The following is a 12,123-nucleotide window of genomic DNA, read 5'->3' on the forward strand; positions in this document are numbered from 1 at the left end:
TTTGGCTTTTGAAGCTTCTGTTCAGACTTTTTAAAACAAAACAAAGAAACTTTGAAATTTAGAGGAAATTCCCCACCAAATTCAGAGTAATTTAAGGCAACTCAAATCTAGGCCCAACACTACTAGATAATGCGGACAATCCTGGTCCCACTGAAGACAGTCACAAAACTCCAGCAGATTTCAATATACATGGTAGGCCAAATCCTGCTCCTCCTACATGGAAGTATTCTGGCTGAAGTCAGTGGGGATCAGTGGCATAACTAGGGGGAGGCGATAGGGGTAACCGACTAGTGGCAACCAATAGGGATCAGTGGCAGAACGAGGGGGAGGTGGTAGGGGCAACCTATAGGGGTGGCGTCCTAGTCGCCAACTTAGGGGAATGGGGATGGGAAAGAAAATCATTTGCTGCTGGAGCCTTGTGTTCATGATCGCAGCAGCAACCAGAAATCGCTATTTCCACTGTGCGCTGGGTACCCATGTGTATCTTTACACTACTTGCAGAGATCACTAGTGGCAAGCAAGGCAAATGGAGGTCATGTTCAGAAACAGCATTCCCTTCTGCTCTTTAACTGGCTTTTTCTAGTGCCATAATATGAAGAAGGTGCATATCTACATGGGCTCCAAATTAATACAGGATTCCCTAGCCCAGGGGCGGGCAATTATTTTTGGTGGAGGGCAGCTTACTGAGTTTTGGCAAGCCATCAAGGGCCACATAACAGGCAACCAGGGGCAGATAAATATTAATTTTCTAAATTTTTTAGGGGCCCCACAGGCTGAATAGAACGGCTTGGCAGGCCGCACCTGCCCCCTGGGATGCATTATGCCCACCCCTGCCCTAGCCTAAATAAAGGACATGAGCAATATCAACCAGGTATGTAAACTTAGGGCTCAAGAATTTGGAGGGCAGGGCAAGCAGGGCCAGGGCTTGCTGCTGATGTCTATTGGGGAGGTGGGGGCAATGGTTGTGCTAACTCCACTGGCTGACACACCTGTTACTCACCTTGCCACCTCTGCCACATGTAGATCTGGCCCACGAGGAGCCCCACGGTCTGGCCCAGGAGGCAGGGTAAGTGGCAGGGTGCTAAGGATATTTTCAGTCTTGGTAATTAGCCAGTTCTATTAAGAGGCAATGAAGGCCCTGAAAAACCACCATTAAAAAGTTGGTACTAGTCAGTATAACCACAACAGGGTACCAGGATAAGGGGCAATTATTACTACATCCAAGAAAATGTGGCATGGAATCTATTGGGAAATGAACCTCCAATGATTACTGAATAGGGCACTGGCTATGCTTAGTTGCAAGCAATCCTATGCTCAAACCAAACCAAAAAGTTTGATAAAACATTTATTTGGAAGTAATTTATTTTCCCCAATCATCTCCAGTATCCTCTTGGGACACCGCTCACTCAGCAAACAAAAGAAACAAAACCCTCCAAGTATTTTATCATTTGTCTTCATTCGCAGCAGGTAACTAGTTGCTGCAGATCTTAATGTTATTACATGACATCACCATTAGGAACGGGGCAGTGGGTTGCACATCATTTGTATTGACAAAGGAAGCATGAAATTACAATAATGCTGGTGAAATCAATCCTGAACACTCCATGGTGCCTTTCTGGCGTATATTTCTTCTTTAGTAATGTCTTAAAATGTTCATAGAGGAAGCAGTAGCAGCTGCCATCTCAGAACCATATTTTATGTTATTGCCCAACACTCCCTATTATAAGACCCTGGTTTCAGTGGCTTATGATTTTGCCAAACCTGTAACGACTTGGGCAGAAATTTTTCAGGTAGCTGGGTATTTGCCTCAGGCTGAATTCTTTTTGAAGATAGCAGCTAAAGTGTCTCAACCATTTTGTATATATACACACTAGTAATTTTTACTCTGAAAAATTCTGCCTCTCTTCTGTGGCATCGGGCAGAAGGGTGGCCTCAGTTCTAGAGCTGTACCTTGTACCATCCCTATGGAAATCTGCCTAAATCTGGCCATGTTGTAAACCTTTAAAATAACCCAGTTCACGGGCAAAGGTCCTATTGAAAAATAGTACAGGATATGATCGCATAATGAAAGACTGCCCTAATACATATTCACACTAGGGGGTGAATTAAGGTTTCAAAGGCAATCTTTACTTCTGACATTTCTTAACTACCGACTGCTTGGCTTTGCAACCTTAAATTGTAATGCAGTTTTTGTATGCAACAGATTTGATACTCAACTCATTCTCCTTTGGGAGTTTCCATTGGTATTATTTGGGAAAAAACCCCACACAATGAATATATGTCACAATGACACCCCCCCCACCCCCAGTAAACAAAACTTGCTTTCATACCTTGTCACAATTATAAGCAACTCTCTGAACCTCAACAGCCTTTCAAACAACTTATTCCCAGGGTTTTAAAGCACCTTGTGTGTTGCAATTCAACAGTCAATTTGCAGCTTGTAACACAATGTACACTCTTTATAAAATAGTTCAAGCACAAAGGTATTTTTTCCTTTTTTTTTTCTTTTGTAAAAGGGAAAATTCTTTTCTACATGCAACATTCAGTGTCGGTTGCAGCAAAAGCAGAGATGGATCCAAGAGGCAAATTTTTGCTCTAGATTTCAACAACCACAAAGGCTGGGAGTGTTCAGATTTGGAGTCTGCGACAGAAATAAAGCACAGCCATCAAAAACTGAACCAGATTCAGCTTCTGAATTCCCTCAAATTTGGGGGATGTTTTATCCTGCTTCTCATTAACAGAAAACAGACCTTTCTGTCTATAAGCTCTCAGTGACTCCAATGCCACCTCCAATTCTATTTTAATAAGAATCCCATTTCCCAGAGCACTGCTGAAGTCATGCACTGCTCATCCAGACCAAAGGCAGGTTTTAAATAGAGGTAACTCAAGCATTGATTTGTTCGGGAGAAATAAATGAAAATTGGAAGCTAAAAAACCACAAGAAATATAATAGTATATCAGACTGAGCTGGAACTGAAGAGGTGCTAGTGCCATGTAGTTTTTAAGCTGTTGTATCAACAAGTTGATGTTTCCTAGGAAACAAGAAATTATCCATGCATAAATCCTCGTAGATGGCATGCAGGAAATTGGGCATGTTAAATTGATTTTAATTCTAAAGAACTTTGTGAAGATCTAGCCCTAACTCCGAGACATTAAGGGCATTTCAGAATACGTGTCGGAGGGAGGGGAGCGTGCACAGGCTGAAACAGCCTTTAGACAGCTCAGACTATCCACCACGCACGGCAGGGATGGGTCTTCAGCCACCTCCTCCCGCCCAGCTGGGGTTGATACCATTGATTGGACCTTCTTCTCCTTGGGGAGTGCAGTACAAAGACTATGTCATTACTAGTGCCCATGCTGAATGCAGTACAATCAGGCCTTGCCTGTTGAGTGACAAGCACCTGAGCAATAAAAAACTGTAGCCATTTTGCTAGGATGTTTCCCTTCACTTTAAAAGGGATGATCTACAGAACCAAGCCCATTTGATGGACCTTAAGTACAATGCATTTTGTACACAAAACATCTCGGTGTTATTCATGACAATTCATAGCAGGTTCCTCATTTCATTCGACTGCCACAATATTTAGTGCTGGACGCTCTTGATATAAATGGGTTCAGCTCCAATGACTTCTACGGCCCTTCACTGCCAAGACTTCAGCGAAGCTGTGTCTATTCATGTCAGGTGAAGTCCTTGGCCTTTGGAATCAAATATTTCAAATCAACTATTTAAAAATGAATGAAGGGAAAAATAGCTACAGCAAGAGGAGGTGAAGCAGGAAGGAGGAGAAACTGATAATAATAAATAATCCCCAAGCAAATCAAATTACAACTGAACACAGAAACACCTTGAAACACCTAAATATCCTAGAATTAATTGATGGAGAAATCCTTTATTCCCCTGAGATCAGGAAATATTTCTGGGTTCACGTATTTCTAGTGCTCTGTCCAAACCTTTCTGAAAAAAGGAGGGGCTTCTACTACGCCCTCTGATCTAACAGCTAGGAAGACTCCCGTGACATTCAAACTCCATCTTCTTCCTTTTAATTTGAGCCCAAACAGTCCTTCAGGTTGTTACCAGTAATCAAAATGGAAAACAAGAGAATCTCAGTATTACCAAAGTAGCGGTAAGCATCATATTTTCTTAAAGACAAAGGTTCAGAACAATAAATTGGGATTTTACTATGAATGATTCTTAAAACCACAGATTCAGAACTACAGATTTTGGTTTTGCTCAGAATTTTAGATTCAAGACCCAATACAAATTTGAGCTAGAAATTCGGACACGACAGAATTTGGAAAAAGTGGCACATTTGTAATAAATAACACCACCATCAGAATACCGAGATTTTGGTAGAGTTGAACAAAAGCAGGAGTTCCCCGCTAACAAATCATAAAATCTGTGTTTAATGGAATTTACTTCATTTGTTGGAATTTGTAAGACTCTCATGTTCCAGTACAGCTTGCTTTATAGCACTTTCTTCACTTTATTAATTGTTTATATAGCACCGAACGCAGTGGGACCCAGGGTGTTTCTGTAACAAATAATTCCATTATATGTATCTGGCACCAGAATGATCCCGCTGACTGACAACAGGAGATTTATAGTATTACATGAGTAAGAAGAAAGTTTGATTTCAAGTCAGGGATTTTAAATTGGATTCCAGAAAGAAAACCCCTTGAATATGTATCTTCTGTATGTCTCCCAGACTGACCCCTTTCAATACTCTGACTGAAGAGATCACCTGGTGACACCGAAGCAATCCTCCTGGCCTCTGATGTGAAATGTCTCGCTTATTAAAGTGTAGCAGAAGGGAAAAAGAGGGGAGAAGGAAGGCTACAGTTGTGACAAACGGGAGAGGGGAAGGAACTCTCCTGTGAACGTGACTTCAGAGAAGTTCACTACAGAAAATGAATGCAACAGAGATCTGCACTGCCAGTGAGACACGGTAAGCACGGGGGAGATGAGATGTTCCACCGAGCCACCAGCATTCACATAACAAGTTTCTGATGTAGACGAGCTATGGATGCACACTTTTGTTTCGAGAGAAATGCTATTCAGAGGGCTACCGTTAGGGTGAGCTGATGTGCCAGCGATGATGGATGACTCTCTCGTTGGCTCAAATTTGGACAGGTATTCAGTGTAGAGCCCTTATCAACTCTGTCAGTAATACTTAGACAAGGAAGAAGTTTTCTTCATAACTGGCTAGTGGGTACAATCTAATTTCCATATTTAAATGCAAACTTGCATGTTCATCATCTTTGACCTTCTGTTTGTCAGTACAAAACACACACTTCATTTATACTACACAGGCTTCGTTTTTAGGCTGCGTAGGCTCTCTCTTTTGTTTCAGAAAGAACCAAAGAGGGAAGACCAAAAAACAATCTAATCTTGGTTGATTCACAGACAACTAAACTGTGGCAATTTGATTCTCTCTCTCTCATATGTATCACATTGCACAGTTTAGGTGTCTGTGAATCAACCAAGATTAGTTTATTTTTGTCTTCCGTTTTTCGTTCCTTCTGAAACAAGAGATAAAGACCATGCAACCCATAAAAACAAAGTCTGCATGATATAAATGAAGTATGTGGTGTGTATATACATATGAGAGAGAGGGGAAGGAGGAAGCGCATGCCAAATGTTGATCCCTTTATGCAAGCCAGTTAGTACTGTACTCTGTAAACCATCGCACAAATTTGAATGAGGCTATTTACAGAATACACTATTTAACAATTTCAGAAAGCGTATGAGGGAAATCTGGCCCGCAGTTTTTTAGGCATCATTCCACCTAGTTTTCAGGGAAAGTAAATGAAATAAATACGTCTGGTCTATTCCATCTTTTTTGGTTTAAAAGAAACAAAAAAACCCCTATAACAAGAGCCATGGATAATTTTGACAGGATGGTTAAATAAATAAACTTAATTAACTTGACTACTTACAGTTGCATAACCAGATATAAGTGGTTTGGACTCTCATATATATCTTCCAAAGCAACAATATTTTCATGCTTGATTCTGAAAAACAAACACCGCCACAAGATCAGTACCAAATGAAATGGTGATGCTTAGCAGCTGCCAAAAGAAAGCTATTTTTACTTAGATGCAACTTGGAACTATTTTACAAAGCAAGTAGAGAATCCAGCTCTGTGTCAGCGCTCACAGGTGCTTGTTAGTGTAGGATACAGCTATTACTTACCTAGCAGGAAACTCCCTCCACCTGATATTATGCTGAAATCTTTAAATCCTTTTAGACCATTAAGAGACTGTTCCTCTTTCTTGTATGAATAAAATAAAAAGAGAAGGTGATGTTTTGCTATTGAGATCCCAGAGCAGTATCAAATCAGAGTGCAAGGACTGGCATACTGTAGAGTTACCAAAGCAACATTTAATAGCCAAAAAACACAAGGACTGGAATATGTACACGTGCTGCAATGGCTGGACATCCCCACGTTCAGAGCAGTTCCACTCATTCTTTGCCAACACAACATCCTCTTCTCACAGCAGCGACAATCATAAAATACTTTGTTTCAACAGTGTCTTCCACCCAAAGCCCCCACCCGTGTACATTTGTAATGAATTATCCCCTCATAACATGGAATTAGACATAATTCAGGCCATGATTCCCAAGAACTGTCACCAGCCTCACACAGCAGCATCCTTACCATTTAAATTAGAGCAGCTCAGCTATCTGGATGCAGGAGCAGGTCGCTGCTACTGAGAACCTCTAGGCCCCTTGTTGCTCAGAGCGTTAATTTTGAGAGAAGAATCACTTCCGCTAACACAATCTAATTAACTGCTCAGAGCAAATCCCCTTTGGGAGTTTTGCTTAAACAGTTCCAAATGCTTTCAAAAGCACAGTTAACTTGTTTTAAGCCTAAAGCAGGCTAACTGTTTAACTAGAAGGGGTATAATATTATTTATGCAAACTATAGTGCTTCGAGTGCAACAGCAAATGGCAACTGGAACATACAATTCATGAAAAATTGCCAAGGATATTCATGCAAGAGGCAAGGATTTTCGTGGGTGATATCAACAGTGAATCCAAAACACTCTCTATATACTGAGATACACCGTATTGACCAGAATCCAAGATAACTCTGAATATAAGACACCCCTCCCCATCAATAATTGAGATGCTATACCTGGAAAATTATAGATGTGTTATAATTTTCCAGGTACAGAAGCCAATTTGGGGAAGGTCATCTTACATTTGTTCTCCCCACTGCCATGGAACTCCAGGGAAATCCTCTGCCTTGCTCCCCTGCCTGCCCCCTGCCATGTACCTCCTGCTGCATGGCCCCCTGCCACCTGCCCCTCCATGCCTGTCTGCCCTTGACTCCCTGCTTTGCCCAACCTCCTCCTACTCGCCCCTGCAGCCTGCTGCCTACCCCTCCTACCCTCCCTGCAGCCTGTCCCACCTCCACCCTTTGCCTCCCTGTGCCTGTGCCTGCCCCTCTACTCCTCACCCACCCATGCCCCTTACCTTCTGCTACAGCTCTGTTTCAGCACTCGGGCACTCAGCAGCAGTGGGAGCCCCAGCCCTGCCCAGCTAGGAAGAAACAGCAGCAGCAGTTTGTGGCCAGGTCAGGTCAGGGCTGGAGGGACCAGAGCCGGAGCAAAAGGGGCAGCTGGTATGGGGTGGGCAGGCTGCAGGGGGGATCAGGGTATAGGGGAGTGGGGGGGAGCAGGGTGTAGGGGAAACCATTCTGTGGTTTCCTTGAAGCTCCCCCAGCCACATGCCCTCTCCCCCACCAAATGAGCCAATCCAGCCCAGGGCAGGTGGAGGCTCAACTCTGGCTTCAGCCCTGGAGCCAAAGTTGGAACTAAGCCTGGGCTGGCACTTGAATCCTAGATGAGTCTCTGCCCCCTGCCCACATACCTCACGTTGGATTCGAGTAAATATGGTGATCTACCTCAGTCTCAAGGGCCCAATTTTGACCAGCGCTAAGCACCCTGTACTCCCACTGAAGCTGATGAGAGTGGAGGGTACTCAGCATCTTGTAGGCTGGGATGCATATGGGGTAGGTCCATTTTCCTCAGAGGTCAATGGAAAGCTGCCAGCGAGAGTAAGATTGTTATTCAGCAATAAAAAGCTGCATTTATCGGGAACCTTCTTACTCAAGAAATTTTGCATCAGTGATGCGTCAATGCAAATTTAACAAGCTGTAGGATGTCGCAGCAATACATAAAGGACTACGTGTTGTCTTCTCTATGGGAATATCTGAAACATTCCAACATGTTCAAGCAAATCATCCAGAGAAATGGCATGAGAGCTCTAGCATCATAATCTTGGCAGCAAGAAACGGGTAAAAAGGCAGCTTGCTTCCACTCAGTGTGGCTCATATCGCACATAACAAGAATTGAAGCTTGGAAGTCTTCCTTCCTGTGTGCAAGAATGGAAGTCTTGAGCCTGGTTACCTTGAGAAAGGCAGCATTTGCCAGTTAATACTAGAACTGTCAAAGGGTTACAGTTAGGGTGGGGACATGTGTTTCCTTGTTTTAATCACAGAAAATGAATATGGTATTTCAGATATCATTGGTTGGATCCTGAAAGGAAATACTGACTTCAGTAGCACAGTCTGTATCACTAACACATCTCTACCCCCCCACCCCCCATGTACATGCATGCACACAAGCACAATAACTCCTGACATCATCATGTTCGAGAAGGTAATTTTAATTCAAACCTCCTTCTTTCTACTCATCATAACTGAAACATGCATTAATCCCACAGCATAACACTGTAATAACTATATTGACTCTTGGCTTTTGTAAGAAGACTTCTCTCACAGGCTCTCCAGATGCTTTTCAAACACTAGCTAATCCTAACTCCCCTTTGAGATAGCAAAGTATTAGAAACCATCTGAAACATAGATAAACTGAGGCTTGCTCAGGAACACACTAGCTCAGAGTTGTTGCCCAGAAATACTCAGCAAACAGGAGAAAGATGCCAGAAGAAAATTCACCATCTCTTTCCCCCGTCTCTAATCACAGTGGAGTACAGAGGGGTGGTTCAAGGGTGGGTTGGTGGAGCAGTCACACTCCCCTTTGATTCCCACTTCACAAAGTTTAAAACAAACCGTCTGACAATAATGGACATATTTCTATTCAGGTGGGGCTGAGGGAGTCAACTGACTTCTAGGTTCATTATCCGATTCCTGCTAATCTCTACCCTTCATAGGTATAAGCCATTATTGATCTTCCACTATTTAAGCTAGCCTCTCTCTTAAAATGATCCTGTCTGTTATCTACTCCTGGTAATGTTGCTCAGCTCGCCTCCCAGCATATCCAATCAAGGTGTACTCTAGGAACCTGTACTAGGTGACTTTGTTCCTAGGGGATTCGAACCCACAACAAGTCAGACACAGGGAGGGAAGGGGCAGAGCTGAAGGCAGGCTAAGCAGTGCAGTTGTGCAGCATTCAGAGGCAGGAGGGAATTGCAAAGGTGAGGCAAAGAGATAAGTTATTGAAGTGATGCTTTCCTGGGTTATACATTGCAGCAGATGATGGAGCCTGAACTAATGGTACAGCCAGTAGGTGACATACAGATGAGCACCGTCAGATCCAGAGGGGCTGGTCACCTTTGGTAGAGGTGTTGTAAGCGACTGAAGCAAATCTTCCCCCAACCCCAACTGTCCGTGTGTTGCGGACATTCCTCCCAGGACCCAAAATTATCCCCCTCAGGATCCCTCCTCCCGTCCCCAGCGTGGTACTCCTCGCAGGGTTCTAGTTAGTGAGAAAGACCGGATGGTGTTTGCATCTGAGCAGGATGGCAGGGGTGGTAGGGATGAAGAGGAGTGTGATGGCAGTTGTGACCAAGAGAGATTGTGGGTGGGGGGAGTCCAGCGGGAGTGTAGGTATGCAGTGAGATTTGGGTGCCTAGAGGGGTAAAGGAGGGCTCAGCAGGGTGTGAGCCCAGCTGGAGAGTCCAAGCTTTTGGAGGTTTCTGTTCCATCAGAGACTGGCTGAGGATGCCTGAGCGGTGACTTTCCTATCTCACCAGTCACCCATTGCAATGATTGGGATGACCAGATGCACCTGAAAAAGTAGGGGAGACAAACCTGCAAGACAAGGACAACTACATATATGACAAAGGCTGGTATAGCTGCAGAGAAACACAAGAGAGCAGAGGAAGGAAGGTCTCAGAAGGGCTGCTGCGGTGACAGGACACCATGCTTGGGATCATGGGCCAATGCTTTCCACATGTGCCACAAAGGAAGCTTAAGACCATATCCCTATCTTTGTAAATTCTTGAAGCAATACTTCCTGACCCTATAGCAATGCTGTCTGTGTCAGCACACAGACAGATAGAGCGCTTCTTCTCCATAACTGTCTTCAGCAGCTACCTGCAGAGCAAATGACTTAGCAGAAGTGGAGGGCAAGCATCAGGAGAGATGGTGGAGTAAGAATGCTTTAAAAATTAAAAATGAAATCAAGAAAAGAGCTGATGCCACCATAAGCCCAGAGCTCCCCAGCTTTTAAGGCAGCCACAGAGCCCCCTAGTCCTGAATACAGCATTTTCCCACCCATTCTGATGCCTGGTTATTTATTTGGACTTATACACTCATTCAGGGAAAGGCACCAGCCTCAGCTCCCCCACTCTCAACTCCAAGTGCTCCTTAGCAAGTGCCAACAGCACAGTTATCTTCCAAGTTTCAGGGATCTTTTTTGTAACCATGTTGGTTTGAGACAAAAAGAAATACAAAACCCTCAAACTCTTGGTTCAGAGGTGATACCTTTTATTAGACCAACTAAAAAATAGCAAACCAAATTCTTTCTTTGCAAGCTGTCAGGCACATTACAAATGCATGCAGCTCCTGTAAGCCCTCTTTACTACCAATGTTTAAAATATGTAAGAGCCTAGCAGCCAAACATATTTTTCAGATCTTACTACCTGTCTCAGGAACTCACAGCTCTAGAAAACATTGTCAGCCTGCAGGTTGTGCTGAAAATGGGGAGGATTTGAACAACCTGAAGAGTAAGGATTTAATTATACCATGATGGCTTTCTGGGGCCCCCAGTATGCCATCGATTGGTCTCTATATGGCGTCAGTAAGCAAAAGCAAGCACCTGAAGTCAGAGGAAGAAATAGGGAAAGGAGGAAAAGAGAATACAGAATGAAAGGGAAACAAAAAGGAGAAGGCAGAAAAAACTGAAACAAGAGCACAAGAACCTAAATCGTGGCTAGGGAAAAGGAGGGAACAGGATTAAAAAACAAGAGCCAAATAAGAGCAAGAAGAAAGGAAGCTTTTCTCCATTCTCACCTCGGCAATATCTTTCTTGACAAGGGACCCAGAAGATGCCCCCATCCCTGATAACAGTAAAGACTCCTCATCAGCTCTTTTTTTCTCCTGATTAAAAAGTGAAGCAGGCAGCAGCTGATCGGCTCAGCCAATGATGCGGCTGGTCTAGCGCTCGCTATCCCGAGGTCATTTACATTCTGAACTGGACTAATTAACATTTGAAAATATATTTGTCTAGAAAGAGTTAGCCCCAAGATGGTTTGAGAACTCGGCCATTTTGCAGCTATGGCTAATCAGCAACAGAGCATCCAGTCACCATGTAACTGGTGCGGTCCTGCCAAGTCAAAAAGGAAACTCTTCTTCCGTTTTGCCTCAAGCAACTCAGGACAGTAACAGCCTGATATTTGGAAGCAATGACTGCCCACAACTCATCCCAAAGTCAGTAGCTCAATACCTCTGACAATCAAGCCCTATGGTTATATGCAGCTTTTTTAAGCTTATAGGAGGGGTAAAAAAACCATTCCCAAAATAGTTCGTTTTGCTTTTTACTGGCAGGATGGGAGATAACTAGAACGCCTACATTCTGAGTTATGAAATCTTCAAGAGGAATTCTTAATAAAGATGTTCATAAAACATGTGGCTTCAGCAAGGCTGAATAAAGCAGGAAAGTACGCCCTTTTGCAGGCTTTGTCAATGAAACCCATATGAACCGGCTCTGTACTTTCCAGCAGAGGTCACTGTAACCAATGGGAATCACTAATGTTTGTTCATCTGCAGTCACATCCAACTTGAGATATAAATATGGATATCTATCTATCTATCTATATCAATATAGATATATAGACCTCTCTCTCTCTCTCTCTCTCTCTCTCTCTCTCTCTCT

The 12,123-nt window shown here is 43.5% G+C and overlaps 1 protein-coding gene across 2 annotated transcripts in view; it reads right to left on the reverse strand.

The window, feature by feature from the left end:
• The window catches only part of CAMK1D (calcium/calmodulin dependent protein kinase ID), a 262,311-nt gene that overhangs the window by 128,164 nt on the left and 122,024 nt on the right, over positions 1–12,123 (reverse strand). For both annotated transcript variants that reach the window (XM_025202299.1, XM_025202300.1), the window contains exon 3: positions 5,938–6,012. In XM_025202299.1, coding sequence (XP_025058084.1) covers positions 5,938–6,012 — 75 coding nt within the window. The remainder of the gene's footprint in view (positions 1–5,937; positions 6,013–12,123) is intronic.

Source organism: Alligator sinensis, unplaced genomic scaffold (assembly GCF_000455745.1).
Source record: "Alligator sinensis unplaced genomic scaffold, ASM45574v1 scaffold1216_1, whole genome shotgun sequence".
NCBI lineage: Eukaryota > Metazoa > Chordata > Crocodylia > Alligatoridae > Alligator > Alligator sinensis.